The sequence below is a fragment of the Bidens hawaiensis genome, unplaced genomic scaffold (assembly GCF_021521415.1).
Source record: "Bidens hawaiensis isolate Kalapana, Puna unplaced genomic scaffold, B.hawaiensis_p1.1 tig00036293_1, whole genome shotgun sequence".
Lineage (NCBI taxonomy): Eukaryota > Viridiplantae > Streptophyta > Magnoliopsida > Asterales > Asteraceae > Bidens > Bidens hawaiensis.
In genome coordinates, this window is record NW_027496318.1 from 71,122 (window position 1) to 86,483 (window position 15,362).

The 15,362-nt window shown below is 34.5% G+C and overlaps 1 protein-coding gene and 1 pseudogene across 2 annotated transcripts; both read right to left on the reverse strand.

Moving 5' to 3' along the window:
* Nucleotides 1-576: 576 nt before the first annotated feature.
* On the reverse strand, nt 577-6,752 carry LOC143588273 (alcohol dehydrogenase-like 7). Its single transcript, XM_077069327.1, has 10 exons — nt 6,672-6,752; nt 6,463-6,599; nt 6,336-6,382; nt 2,702-3,012; nt 2,529-2,611; nt 1,918-1,993; nt 1,376-1,440; nt 1,183-1,278; nt 884-1,048; nt 577-806 (listed from the first exon to the last, which is right to left on the reverse strand). Exons 1-10 carry the CDS (start codon nt 6,721-6,723, stop codon nt 690-692), a joined length of 1,149 nt encoding a protein of 382 aa, XP_076925442.1. The 5' UTR covers nt 6,724-6,752; the 3' UTR covers nt 577-689.
* A 3,162-nt stretch (nt 6,753-9,914) lies between these two features.
* Nucleotides 9,915-13,005, reverse strand: LOC143588274 (alcohol dehydrogenase-like 7; annotated as a pseudogene). Its single transcript, XR_013145076.1, has 10 exons — nt 12,960-13,005; nt 12,750-12,875; nt 12,616-12,662; nt 11,803-12,128; nt 11,559-11,641; nt 11,015-11,090; nt 10,759-10,823; nt 10,574-10,669; nt 10,265-10,429; nt 9,915-10,191 (listed from the first exon to the last, which is right to left on the reverse strand). The product of XR_013145076.1 is annotated as an alcohol dehydrogenase-like 7 (transcript).
* Nucleotides 13,006-15,362: the final 2,357 nt, after the last annotated feature.

A 15,362-nucleotide genomic window follows, 5' to 3' on the forward strand; every position in this document is an offset into this window, starting at 1 on the left:
CAAGTTCTATAAGAACGGAGATCGTTGTAGGGATGTAAGCGATTATCTAAACTCGTGTTCATTTATTTAAATTTAACCAAAAAGATGAAATACAGCAACACTTAAACAGACAGGTGTTTTTGATTTGTTCATTTAATCAATAAACGAACTAGATACGAATTATAAAATATTGTTGAAAAGCCTATCATAAAATTTAAGATAAAATGTTTTTTATACATGTCTTGTGTTTTTGTTTTTTTTTTTGAACGGCCAACAAACATAGAATGCCTAGGTACTCCATACGGGGTGACCCATTGGCAAAAGGCCACCGCCAGCTGGCCCAACCTAGCCGTACGGAGCCCTTAAGCGCCTCCAAGTTATCTCCAGTTTCGGGGAAAACCCACCGCCCGAAGGCCCACTGGTGGTAAAACCCGGATGCCTTCAGGATCGAACTGAAAATTACAAAAGATCTCAGTCTTCCTTCATTGAGCCACCCATATCCCCCAAAGTGTTGTAAGTGAGAATCAAACTAGAGTCTCCATTAAGAAACCCATAACTTTATATAATTGAAATTCAAAAACACGTGTAGTTTCATTATTAGAAATGTTAAAATCAAGAACTTAACACAACTGTCTTATTAACCACAAATAACACACAACATGACCAACCAACATACTACAGTAAAAATACATTATTGAAACAAAATTCAATCATTTTTTCATCCAAATCACACATCTTAAGCTCTTCCCATCAAGAAGCAAATCAAAAGCCTTATTAATATCTTCAAACTCAACCTCATGCGTCACGAATTCATCGAGTCGTAGTTCCTGAAAAGACCAATATTCATTAGGATTTCCATTAAGTAATGGTTTGACTTTAAAAGTCAAAGGCAGATTCTTGTTACCTTATCCATGTAGCGTTTTATAAGGATTGGAATATCAGATTTCGGTTTCATACCACCAAAAGCTGAGCCCATGAGAGACTTCCCACTGTGAAGTACCTCACTAGAACTGAAAGTCAACTTTGCGCCCGGCTGGTCAACTCCCAACACAACTGTTTTTCCCCATCCCTAAATATTATTACATTCACAAATGAAGAAACTTTAATTATGGGTTGTAGAAAATCGCATACTGGGTTGTGCTTTATGCACCATAACCGGGCTTTAAAAAGCCCGGTTCTATACTAGATGGAGGTAGAATAGACCTTTCTGCATGAAGCGTACGCTTCATGCACGAGGGAAGACAAACCGACACACTCAAAGCAATAGTCTGCACCGTCACCGGTCATCTCCATTATTACCTATTTTAAACAATTTTATGATATAAAAATAAAATAATAATGGAAAATAACAACAAAATTATGTTGTGTAATGAAAGTTTAACTATGGTTAAGTTACCTGGCTAACAGTTTTGTCACCACAGTTACGAGAGTTTACAAAATCAGTCACTCCAAATTTCTTTCCTGTATATAAAAAAAATACAATGTAAAACAAACTTTTGGTGCGTAAATTACGCTTTTGGTCTAAAAGTTTTTTTTATATATTTAACTCTTTTAATCTAAAATGAATCTTTTTGCATATCATGTAATGGGGTTACAATGTAAAGCATTGCTAATGCAGCCCCAAAGTTTTGTTAAACCTCATCACGTGCTTGTCACTTGAGGGGCATTTTAGTCCTTTTAAAAAACATGGGATTAGATTTAACTCAATTTTGGGACGACGAATGATTAAAATATGTACCTCGAGACATGATTTGTCAGAAAATTCCCTTTCGGATTAAAAGGGTTAAACAGGCCAAATCTCAAATGACCAAAAGAGTAATTTGCACTTTATAAAATTTCATAATAAACTATCCTGTTATCCTTTATTCGTGTTTATACTAACATAAATGGAAACCTTCCCATATCATTATAAAGATTCAAATTACAAGTTATAATTACCTAGTTCAAACTTGTCTTGATTCACATCAACACCTATAATCCTCTTGGCTCCACATAGCCTTGCTCCCTCAGCGACCTAGGAAAAAATGAGGCATGTTTTGTTAACATGTCAAAACCATAAATATCATAAAATTTATCATTTTTATATGTATAATGAATAACAGTGCATAATATTAATATGTGAAACAAAAGTTTCATATGTGCATATCACATTCTAAAACATCAACAATAAACGACCCAACCCCGAAAATTGTGACTAACACACTCACCCGTATGTTCATGGGTTGACACGACTACAACCCGTTTGACTCGAAAGTTTTTTATTTATTATTGTTTTCACATACTAATACTTTTTCTGACGGCGCATATCAATACTTTAAATTTACGCTTTTGAAACAACAAAATAAAATAAAACATTACATTTTAATTATATAATATTATGCCAATTTCTATTTTAGTTTTAAACTTCCCTGATTAATTTAACATATTACATGGCAAAATATATAAGTCTGACGGGTCCCTGTGAATCCGTCAGGTTAACACGAACACGACCAATCCAAATATAGCAACCGTTTGGTCGTGTAAGAAATTTGAATTTAGCGTGATAATACCGCTAGCCCGATTGCCCCCAATCCAAATATAGCAACCGTTGATCCAGCTTCCACATTTGCGGTTTTCCAAGCGGCACCAACCCCTAAAATCGTTACATACTTGAAACTTTATACGTTAACATAATACAACAAAAAAGTAAACATTTCACATGTAAAATATGAATATAATTTACCTGTAGATACTCCACAACTTAAGAGGCAAGCTCTACTTGGGGGTGTTTGGGGATCAATTTTGGTCACGTGATGAATGTCAACCATTGTGTATTCACTAAAACTTGATACTGACAAGAAATGGTACAGTTTTTCTCCATTGATGTCTGTAAACCTGCTTTCATCCAGTGAAACACTAAAACGTAGTTTTGAACAGTGGTTGCTTTTATTGGATAAGCAATATGTGCATTCACCACATTCCGGTAAAAATGTTGGGATCACTGTGTCTCCTTCAATAACTTCATGTACACCTTCTCCAACACTTTCTACTACCCTATTGTGCACAAAAGAAATGGTAATTATAATACGGTTTTGAGAAATTGGGAATCAAAGAAGGAAGTTTATAGTTGGGGAGCCAATAAATTTGTATAAAGATATCATATGGGTTGTAAGATAGTGCAAAAAAGGTTATGTGGCCTGGTCTGTATGGCTTTAGCCAATGGTCACCTCAGTTATTCTTTTGTCGGTCAAAATATCATACGAGTCATATGATTTCACCTTCATTAGACTCGTATGACCTTTTCTTTCGTCATGTAATATGGGTCGTATATTTTATGTGATTTCGCTTGTATGGCTCTTGTCAACGGTCACATCAATCAAAAGTCAAAACATATACTAGCCATATGACTTATGCCTCATACAAAACATATGACCTTTTTCGCCATATCATTCAGCCCGTACGACTCTCAAAACTACTTGTTAGACCACTTTTTGCTCTACCATACGACTCGTATGCCCATATAGGTCGTATGGCCTTTTCGCTCTGTCGTATGATAGGGCAGAAAAGATCATAAAACCACTATAGCTTTTCTCATTGATCACACTAGTCATCCTTTTTGTCAAGCAAAACATCATACGGACTGTATGATGTAGGCGTCATAAATCCTTTTCGTCCTATCATACAAAACGGGTATGATTATCAAAGTGACTCGTTTGACCACTTTTGTTGTCTGGATAGCACATCAGTGATGTTTGTTGTTGGAAATTTAAAAAAGTTGAATGGTGATTTAATTTAGTTAAATTATTAATGGGACTCTTCATATTGTTAATTGAAGATGAATTGTTTAATAGAGTTTTCTTTATGTCACTTGATTAATTTATTAAGGTGCTAAGTCTTTAGTTAAGTGAGACCCTTCATCTATCCATGACTTTTGTAGGCTTTTGTGCCTCATTTATAAAACATGAGAAATATACATAAGAAAAAATGATAGATGCAAGCATTTTGGAGAAGAGGTAAACACTTGAAGACCCATATGTTACGAAACTATACTGAGGGAGGTACTCTCAACTCGATTCAACCTTCGCATCCTTACGAGTTCTAACACTACAATTATATCTAGTGTAACCTTGGATGCATAGCCTTCCCGAGTCCAGACAGAAGTTTTTTCTCAAAGTAATGTAGTTGAAATTTTTATTTACTAAAATGATGTAGTTTTGAAAATAGTTACTAAATTAATGTTCTCTTGAACATGTGTATGCCATACAAGGGCAGAACATATATTGGGCGGGGAGGGGCTGTGGCCCCACCTTGACTTTGGGTTTAGAAATGGGTTTTAAAGCTTCGGTTGTTTTTTTGATTGTAGTTTCTGAGTTTCTTGACTTTTTCTTTTACTATGAGATGAAAAGAATGATAGGAAGAAAAAAGTGACTTATTATATTCTTGAAAATGATAAAATGGATGGACGTAAACTGAAAACACTAACACAGTTATCCATCAAACCCCTTCCCATATAATAAGTTATTAGAGACTTTATTATATATATTCTTGAAAATGATAAAATGAGTGGCTCCAAAGTTTAATTTTCGATTTGTATTATTGTTTACTTGATTATTAATTATTTCATTAGTTGAGTATATCGGCTAGTTTAATGAATTAGCTTTAATGTTGGGAAGTATCATCCCGCAATAAAAATGTCATGATTTTTTTGTTGTTTATTTGTGGAAACTGTTTTTTCCTTAGATATACGATCTTTATATAGTGTAAAAAGGTTAGTTTATTTTATTTTATTTTTTATGTGAATGAGCTTAAGATTAATCTAAGATTTTCGCCCCCGTCAATAAATATGTTCGGGTTCCGCCATTGATGTCATATATTCAAGTGTTATTGGTTAATAAGTGGTTAAATTTGATAAATTGTTTAACAAACTAACAAACAACAACATAGCATTTAATAAATTAGTGATTTGTAGTTCGAGCTGCAATATATAATAATTCATTTATTAACTTTTCGAGCTGCAAATCACTAATTTATTAAATGTTATTTTGTTGCTTGTATTAAATAAGATGGGCGCATATATAGGTAGGGTGTACGACTTTCAAACCACATGGCAACACCGTCGTCGAGCCATGTGGGTAGGGTGTATGGCTTTACTTTATGGCAAAGGTTTGCCACATAAAACTGATTTCATGACAAAGGTCGTCGACCCATGTGGGTAGGGTGCATGGCTTGAGAGGTCTCGAATCGGGTGGTTGCAGGATATAAATTTGAGTCTACTTGCTAAATGGTGGTGGTGGAAGTTCAAAACTCAACCGGAAATACGTTGGAGGCGAGTGGTAACTAGAATATATTCAACGCCCTCGGAATCAACCTGATTCCTTGTAAATATGTCCCGACAGGTGTGTGGAACAATATAGTTAAGATAGATAAGTATTTCATTAACCGAGATGTTTCTTTGAATGATTGTTTAAAAGCGATACATGGTAATGTAAATAATATATCCTTTTGGTTGGATAATTGGGTGGGAGAAGTGCCTTCATGTGTAAAATTTCCAGCTTTGTTCCAACTCGAAAAGCATAAACGTTGCTCGTTGCGGGAAAAAACGATGGAGGGTCCATCCATTAATGGTTGGAAATGGACATGGACAAGACAAGAGAACCGACATCAGTAGAGGGGTTCCAAGAACAATGGTATCTTGTCCACTAAATCGTGTCGATCGGCATTGTTTAATGGCAATACCACTAATAATGAGTTTGTTATGGATTAGAACCTATGGGTACCTTTAAAGGTAAATTTGTTTGGGTGGAAAGCAGAATTGGCAAATTGCTACATCGGACGAGTTAATAAACGAGGGGTACTTGATGGAACTAAGGTTTGCCCCTCATGAGAAGACGCTTTGGAATCGGTGGAACGCTTTTTAAACTCTTGCTATATAGCGTCGGTTATTTGTCAATTCATAAGTAATTGATGCACTATTCCCCTTGTTTGCCCTTTCGAGGTAAGAGATCTTCTTAAAAAACACTTAAAAATAAGGACCCAAAAAGGTAAGATGAATGATCAATTATTCTCGTGGTATGTTGGTGTTTGTGGAAATCAAGAAATGAGACACTATTCAACAAAACAAGAGTATCAATCAATATGTTAAAAGAAGACATAAAAGACTCTCTTTTCTATGGTTGAAGAATAGAGAAAAAAGGATGAGTCTCAAATGGAAAGATTGGTGTAGATTTTCGTTTTGATTATGGTTGTTTATTGCTTTATTGGTGAATGCTAGTCGCTTGCTTGTTTTTTCAATGAAATTTGGCTGTTAAAAAAAGTATAAAAAAATAACAAAACAACATATTAGACATACAAATTTTATTAATTTGATGAAAGCTTACCCCATTGCTTCATGACCAAATATCCTAGGAAAAATCGCTGGCGGATGCTTCACCAACAAAACACAATTCAACATCAACAAAACACTCATTAATATGACTCAGATTTCAAAAGTCAACAGCTCTGTACCTCCATTTTCCAGTATGTAACATCACTATGACAAAGAGAGGTACATATGATCTTGATTCGAACTTCATGAGGTTGCGGTGGGGCCACAATCACTTCCTCGATCACAAGTGGTGCACCTGGTTTCCTAGCAATCGCAGCTGCCAACAACATAAATAAATGTGTTAAAATTATAATCTAAAGTTTCAAACTGTTTATACTGGGATTACTACCTCTGCACCGGATAGGCTTGCCGGCGGTGGTGCTGGAGGTTTTTCCGGACATATTAAACGACAAGTTGACTTAATAAGTTTCTGAGATTGCGAGGTTTTGTTGGCGGGAATAGATGGTGAAAGATTAACTGTTGATAATTAATTATACAAAAATAGATTTTGATTTCTTTAATTATAATACTTTAATAGGTTTATTCAATTATTGGTGTGTTAATGTCTCCAACTCTCCCATTGTATTTTAGTGTAGTGCTAGGATATAGCCTGTGTGATACACGGGTTGTTAAAAAGTAAAATAAAAAGGTTAAATTTAATAACATATATTATGGATTCATAAGATATAAATAATTTACTAAAATACATAGTAGTAAGAATAATTTGTATTTGCATTTTAAAGTAATAAAATGGAAGGTTGTGAATTTATACCAATTAAGAAAAAGAGAAGACTAACATCAATTAATCCTAGTTGAGTTGGTAAACAATAAACATTTTAAAAGTAAAGTATTGAGTTCAATTCCCACCAACAACATATTTTTCATTCTATCATTCATCAAGGAAAATTTGTAAAAATGAAAACTTGTACACTTAGAACCTATATGGAGGGTCTAATTGAATTACAAGTGGAAAATGTGTTGCTTTAATATATATGCAGATTATTTTGAATGAATTAGGTTGCTGATTCATAAAAAAAAGAAAAAAAAACACTTGAGATGTAGTTTATAATAGGGAATATCTCATATAATACTAACCAACTTTCAAAAGTGTTCTAATTAGATCACTCATGCATATTTTCTCTAAATCGGGTCACTAAGGGTATGTTTGGTTGGAGGTAATGGAATAAATGGGGGAATGAAATGAGAGAAGGAATGGAATTGACAAGAGAATGAAATGGATCATTACCATTCATTTGTCTTGTTTGGTTAACCTATAAGAATGGAATAAATTATTACTTTTTGTTTGTTTGGTATATAAAAAAAACTTGTAGGAATAATAAAAACACTCTTATCTAAAAATATTTTTTTAAAAAAAAAAAAAAAAGACCCGTAACGACGATGGTGGTGGTAGCTCAGGCGACGAATATGGTGGTGTCGGTGGCGATGGTGGTGGTGGGCGGTGATGGAGGTGGGGGTGGGGTGGTGGTGGTCAAGCGGTGGTAGCATTGGTAGTGATGGCGATGGTAGGGCGGCGGCGACGGTGGTGGTGGCGGCGGTGGTGGCGACGGTGGTGACATAGATGGTGGCGGCAGCAACGATGGTGGCGGCAACAACAACGGTGGCGATCAGGTGGTGGTGGCAGCAATGGTAGTGGTGGTGGTCGTTGTTAGGTAATGGTGTTGTTGAGAAAGTAGAGTGAAGGAGGAATGGAATGAAAAAAAGAGAAGGGGGTGGGAAGGAATGGTTTTGATGGAATAGGATTCCATGTGTGATAGATGATTTCATTCCATTGAGCAACTAAACATCACATTTTCATTCCCATGTAATGAATCATTCCATTCACACTGTCATTCCCATATACCAAACGCTACCTAAATCTTCAAATCGAGTCTCATTGATTTTTTTGTGCGTCAAGAAAGAAATGGAGGATAAGATGCGTGGGTCGGAATTTGCAATATATGTAGTTAAATATAAAAAACTTAAAAAAACGTTAATTATATTAAAATTTAAAAATAAAAAATAAAATCCACGTCGTCGCTCGGTGTCAGCTTAAAAAAAAAGAAAAAAAGATTTCCTATGTGAAACAAAAAAGAAAAGGGCTAAAAAAACATGTTAAAACCTTTAATTTAATAAAATATGAAAGTTGAGTGACTTAATTGGAACATTTTTTAAAATTGATTGGCCTAATTGGAACACTTTTGAAACTTGGTTACTATTCTATAAGGTTGAGGTTTACTTAGGGATTGTTAGGTTCATTCAGATCTGAATAAGCAACAACATGAGTCTGAATGATTCAGATACAGTTTTAACTATTCAGATGTTTTTCTGTCTGAAACCTTTAAAGTCTAAATGAATCAGATGTTTCAATCTGAATGGTTCCATTCAGGTGTAAATAAACAACTCCTTAAACTACAATATAGTACATATTTATATATGAAGCTTTAATTCGTCAATGAATAAACCTATCTTTCTATATATGTTCTTCTCATGATACTTTGATTCTATACAGACTATGAAGTGTTAATGATCAAAGTTCTTATAAATTATTCATAACATTAAACAAAAGTATGTCAATCAAGCTATCTATCAAATTAGCTTTATTTTAATTTATTATACTTTCTTGTTATAATTGTATATGACATATTTGTATATGCTTATCAGTTTATGTTAAAATTGTTAACAATTTAATTATTTTTTTAAAAATGTATAATTAAATACTTTAATTTACATTATTATATATTTATTTTTCGAAACCGGTTATTTTTGAATTTCTTAACCTTGATATTTGTAATAAACTAGACAATTCAATAGCAAACTATGATTTATTTAAGTCTTTTTAATCTTCTTTTTAATAGCGTTTGGAGCTACCCTCAATTTGAACAAATGGATGTTTTATTCCCTTCATTTAATTGATGAGCAAACATGATATAAATTATGAATTATTGTTAAAATGTCTATCATAAACTTAACCAAAAATATTTTTTATACCTGTCTTTCTAAAGTACCCTTTATAAGAACAGATGGAGTGGGCACGGGAAATGCAATGTGTTTCCGGCCCAGCTTGTAACGGGAAATTCTAGCATGCATGAGTTAAATGCCAATTTACATATTTGTACAAAACAAAAGGTAAATAAATAAATTGTCACTTTCACATACAACTAATGTGTTATACGATATTTAAGTCAACGTTTGCAGGAAAGTCGTATACCCTAAAGTCAAATCAATATTAAAAATATCTTTAAATGTCACTAAAGTGTGAAGTTGGGTTTGCTTTGTTGATTTCAACAAAATATTAAAGAAAAACTTAAAAAAAACAGAATACCCTAAATTTAAAAAGCTTTGTTATTTACAGATATATGTTGTAACAAAAGAAGATCCTCTAAAACTATTTATGTCTTAATAATCTATGAGAACAACATATAAGCTAAATATGTTGTGCAACATAGAAAAATAGGCTAAAATTGGACGAGACGCGGTATTTGCCTATTTGAAACAAAATGGGAAGAAACTAGAAAATGTTAAAAAAGCTAATGTGACGTTGACATGACATGACATGCAAAATAAAATAAGGAAATCCAGGGCCATTCTTATTCTCTTATTGAAATTTAAAAACTTGTTTAAAAAGGTTATTATACTTTCATTATTAGAAATGTTGAAATCAAGAACTTAACACAGCTGTCTCATTAACCACAAATAACACATAACATGACCAACATACAATAATAAAAATACATTGGTGAACCAAAATCCAATCATTTTTTCATCCAAATCACACATCTTAAGCACTTCCCTTCAAGAAGTAAATCAAAAGCCTTATTAATATCTTCAAACTCAACCTCGTGTGTCACGAATTCATCTAGTCGCAGTTCCTGAAAAGATCAAGACTCATTAGTATTTCAATCAACAGTTTGACTTCATAAGTCAAAGACAGATTCTGCTTACCTTGTCCATGTAGCGTTTTATAAGGATCGGAATATCAGATTTCGGTTTGAGACCTCCAAAAAGTGAGCCCATGAGAGACTTCCCACTGTGAAGTACCTCACTAGAACTGAAAGTCAACGTTTCCCCGGGCTGGTCAACTCCCAACATAACTGTTTTTCCCCATCCCTAAATATTGTTACATTCACAAATGAAGAAACTTCAATAATGGTTAAAAACTTTTATGCGCGAGAACCGGGCTTTATAAAGCCCGGTTCCACACTAGGCTCGTTATCTTGGACGGGTTTGAATAATGATAGGGGCAGAATAGACCTTTCTAGTAGAAGCGTAAGCTTCATGTACGAGCGATGACATACCGACACACTCGAAGCAGTAGTCTGCACCGTCACCAGTCATATCCATTATTACCTGTTTTAACCAACAACTTTATGGTATAAAAATAGAACAATAATGGAAAATAACAGCATAATTCGGTCGGTATTGGTTAACTTCGTTACCTGGCTCACAGTTTTGTCTCCACAGTTACGGGAGTTTATAAAATCGGTCACTCCAAATTTCTTTCCTAAAATAAAATAGAAGCCAAATGTGGAATAAACATTTTAAAATTTAAGTCATAAACAAACTATCCTCAAACTGCATAAAAAACAATCCTATTATAGTACTATCTTTAATTTATGTTTATTTATAGCTAATATTAACATAAATGAAAAGCTTCCATATTGTTATAAAATTTCAAATTACAAGTTAAATTACCTAATTCGAATTTGTCTTGGTTCACATCAACACCTATGATCCTCTTAGCTCCACAGAGCCTCGCTCCCTCGGCAACCTAAAAAACGAAACGTGGTTTTTTAATGTTAAATATCACTAAACTTATCGGTATGTAACATGAATGACACTGCAGACATATTATAAAACGCACCTTTTATTTTGATGATAATAAAAATATTAACATGTGACACAACTGCTAAATATAAAATATACTCATATCCTACATTCACCCGAACCCAAAAACGTGTCAGACAAACACGACACGCATATTTGCAGGTTGACACATACACGACCCCTTTGACCCTGCTTATATTTTTTTATTATTTTCACATATTAATATTTTAAACTTACATTTGCTGAACAAAAAATATAAACAGGTCAACCCACGAACCACCAGGTTCACAGTAACATGACCCGTTTAGCTAAGCGGGTCGATACTGACCCAAACCCGTTTATACAAAGCCCAAACTTGTGAATTTCAAGGTTCGTGTCGTGTCAGAAATTTAAATTAAAAATGTGATCATACCGCGAGCCCGATTGCACCCAATCCAAATATAGCAACCGTTGATTCCGCTTCCACATTTGCGGTTTTCCAAGCGGCACCAACCCCTAAAATCGTTACATACTCGAAACTTTATACGTTAGCATCTCCTTATTCGAAGGTAAACAACAAAAACATTAAATAAAAAAAAAAGATAATATAACTTACCAGTTGAAACTCCATAGCATTGCTATTGGTGGGATATACTGAGTACGATGATGATGATGACCAGTTGAAACTCCACAACTTAAGAGACAAGCTCTATTAAGGGGTGTTTGTGGGTCAATTTTGGTCACATGACCAATGTCAACCACTGTGTATTCACTAAAACTTGATACAAACAAGAAATGGTAAAATGTTTCTCCATTAATGTCTGTGAACCTGTTTGTTTTGTCTCTATCCATGTATGGTGAAACACTGAAAGGTAGCTTTGAACATAGGTTGCTTTTGTTGGATAAGCAATCTGTACACTCACCACAATCTGGTAAAAATATTGGGATTACTGTGTCACCTTCAACAACTTCATGTACACCTTCTCCAACACTTTCTACTACCCTTTTGTTCACAAAAAAAATGGTTATAATATCGTTTTTTGAAATTGGGAATCAAAGAAAAAAAATATATAATTTGGGAGCTAATAAATCTGTATGAAATTTGAATATTTATGGGTCGTAAGCTTGGGGGGAAAGGTCATACGGCCAGCATGGCTTTTGTCAATGATCACATCAGTCATTTTGGGCCATATGATTTAGCCCTCATACAACCCATATGACCTTTTTCCTCATACAACCCATACGACTTTTTTCGTCATACAACCAAGATCAGCAAATGTACCTTTTAAAAGATTGAGTTTTGTAATTCAAAAAGGGGATAGCGGCGCAGCTTGTTGCCCGCTTGTCTTCTGTTTCGGTGTAATTTAATTTTTAAAAGCTTAATAATTAATTCCTAAAAAAAAATCTAGAAAACTATTACCCCAAATACACAAAACAAAACAACAAATTAAGTATTCAAACTCTTATCAATTCAATGAAATCTTACTTACCCCATTGCCTCATGACCAAGTATCCTGGGAAAAATCGCAGGCGGGTGCTTCACAAAAAAAACACCATCAATCAGTTATAAACAATTCAACATCAACAAAACACTCATTAATTTCAAAAGTCAACGACTCTGTACCTCCAATTTCCAGAAAGTAACATCACTATGACAAAGAGAAGTGCATATGATCTTCGCGAGGTTGCGGTGGGGCGACAATCACTTCCTCGATCACAAGTGGTGCCCCTGGCTTCCTAACAATAGCAGCTGCCAACAACATAAATAAATGTTTTAAGATTATAATAATATCTACAGTTTTGAACTGTTGGTATTGGGATTACTATTTACTACCTCTGCACCGGATAGGTTTGCCGGCGGTGGTGGTTTGTCCGGCCATTGTCCGACGAGGTTATGTTTTTGTTTTTGGTCTGTTTCTGAGACGTATGTTTGTTGTACTTGTTGGATTCCGTTTTGAGGTTTTATTGGTTAGGACCCGGCGGGATAGGTGGTGATAGATATTTAATGTAACACGTGGCACCATGTTTTAAGGTGGTTCTGTTACTTTTCAAAAATTATAAATAAGCGGTATGCTATTAGCTAGGTAGCTTATAAAAATAATATTATTTGCTTGTTATAAATAGTTAATAGACCCAATTACAAATTTTGTCCTTTAAAAAAAGCCAAATTACGGTTCGTGTCCTTTCCTTGCAGGCGGTGTCCTTTAAACTTTTTTTTTCTACACGTTATGTCCTTTACGCTAACTGGGTTAGAAAAACTCAGTTAAATGCCCTCACGTGAGACGCATGTGAGGGCATTTTTGTCTTTTTGCCTACCCTTCTTCTTCTTCTTCTTCTTCTTCTTCTGTTTCTGTGCTGCCTCATCTCACTTCTCTCTCTATGTTCCTCAAACACCATCACCACCGCCACCATAGCTCCGCCACCAGCCACCGCTCCATCTCCGATTCCCTCATCCACATCAACATCACTTCAAACCAACAATCCCAGTGAAATTATGCCGGAACACCTTCGCATCGAAATCAGCGCCTCCTTCTTATGTCCGAATCCTTTCCGTATCCTGTAACATTTCAACAAAAATCAACTTAATCTTATATCACTTACTCGTATACTCCTGATTCATGAGCTCCAGAGTCTCCTTCTTATGTCCGAATCCTTTCCGGTTATAATTATCACTCCTAGTCAAATTATGCCGGAACACCTTCGCATCGAAATCAGCGCCTCCGGTAACCGTAGAGTCTCCGGCGGAGCACCGGACGGATACTGGCTTCCGGCAGCGGAACAGTTTGACGTCCGGTGAACATCGGTCCGTACAGGTTGAGAACGGAGTGAATCGGAGTGACGCCATTGGCAGTTCGAGTTCCGGTAAGAAGTTTGTTAGGGTTTGAGTTTATATAATAACAATAACAAACGATAATATTATTATTATTATCGGAAGTGGATGCCGGAGCTCCGACGAGTTTTCCGGCGGGATGTTTCTGCCCTTGTGATGAAGAAGAAGCAGGGTAGGCAAAAAGACAAAAATGCCCTCACATGCGTCTCACGTGAGGGCATTTAACTGAGTTTTTCTAACCCGGTTAGCGTAAAGGACATAACGTGTAGAAAAAAAAAGTTTAAAGTACACCGCCTGTAAGGAAACTTAGAAAAGGACACGAACCGGTTTTTGGCTTTTTTTAAAGGACAAAATTTGTAATTCTGTCTAGTTAATATGATTTATAGGGAAAAAAGTTAAAATAAAATGAGATAAAAATGATAAGTGTGAGAAGCATTTATGAATATATAAAAATAACTTTTTAAAAATTCAAAATAATAATAATAAAAACATAACTCAAAATATAAATAGAAATTGAAAAATTTATAAAACTAAAATGTTTCTTCCGTCCATTCAAAAAAATCTGCGGAAAAGTCACAATGCCGAAAAAAAGACGCAATGACGAAAATGAACAAAATACATACTTATAACTAAAAAACACACAATAGATCATAAAATATAACACAACGCCGAACAAAATATAACGCAATGTTGAGTAAAATAATACAATATCAAGAAAAAAAGATACAGTGTCAAGGAAAAAAGAAACAATCAATGACAAAAATAAATACAAAACACAATGATAAACAAGAAGGTACAATGATCTTTTTTCTTTTTTAAAAACGACAAAGACAGTGGAAACTTTTTTGTTTTACTTTTTTTTGTTTTTTTATCAAATTTTGAGTTATGGTTTTTCTTTAATTGTTTTGAAGGTTTTTTTTTTGTGTCTACAAATCCTTCTTATTCTTCTTATTTTTGTCCCTCTTTGTAAAATAACTAGACTCATAATTTATATTACACGGGTTAAATAATTGGAGAATATAAAATTTATTTTTTTCAAAACGTAACAAAATATATATTATATATAAACAGTGAGCAAGAAGCTATACACACCGGTTACAACCACCAACACAAACAAAAACTACACAACTAGAGGCTATCCCGTCAGCCCTCGTTCACACCTACCCGATTACACAAATCCTCCCAAGGAACACCATCGCTAGTATTGCTAACTTTTCACCTAAAGAAAGCTCATCGCTTTGACTTTGTTCACCAAACTAGTTAGATGCTTCGGGGCTCTGAATGTACCAAAGTATTCCTCTTTCTCACAAACTTCAAGGCGTAACTAGACACACAGCGTGGTATATCTTGGCCTTGAACTAAGAAAACTCTAATTGTATGTAACATACTTGTATATGTTTATGTTAA

Bases quoted from the DNA above. Each gene is read 5' to 3' on its own strand.
- LOC143588273 (XM_077069327.1), bottom strand. From the start codon at position 6,723: ATGTCCGGAAAAACCTCCAGCACCACCGCCGGCAAGCCTATCCGGTGC. The intron at 2,612-2,701 runs GTAAATTATATT...TAACGATTTTAG, and splicing joins AAGTTGTGGAGTATCTACAG to GGGTTGGTGCCGCTTGGAAA. The intron at 1,994-2,528 runs GTATTATCACGC...ATTTTTTCCTAG, and splicing joins TGGGGGCAATCGGGCTAGCG to GTCGCTGAGGGAGCAAGGCT.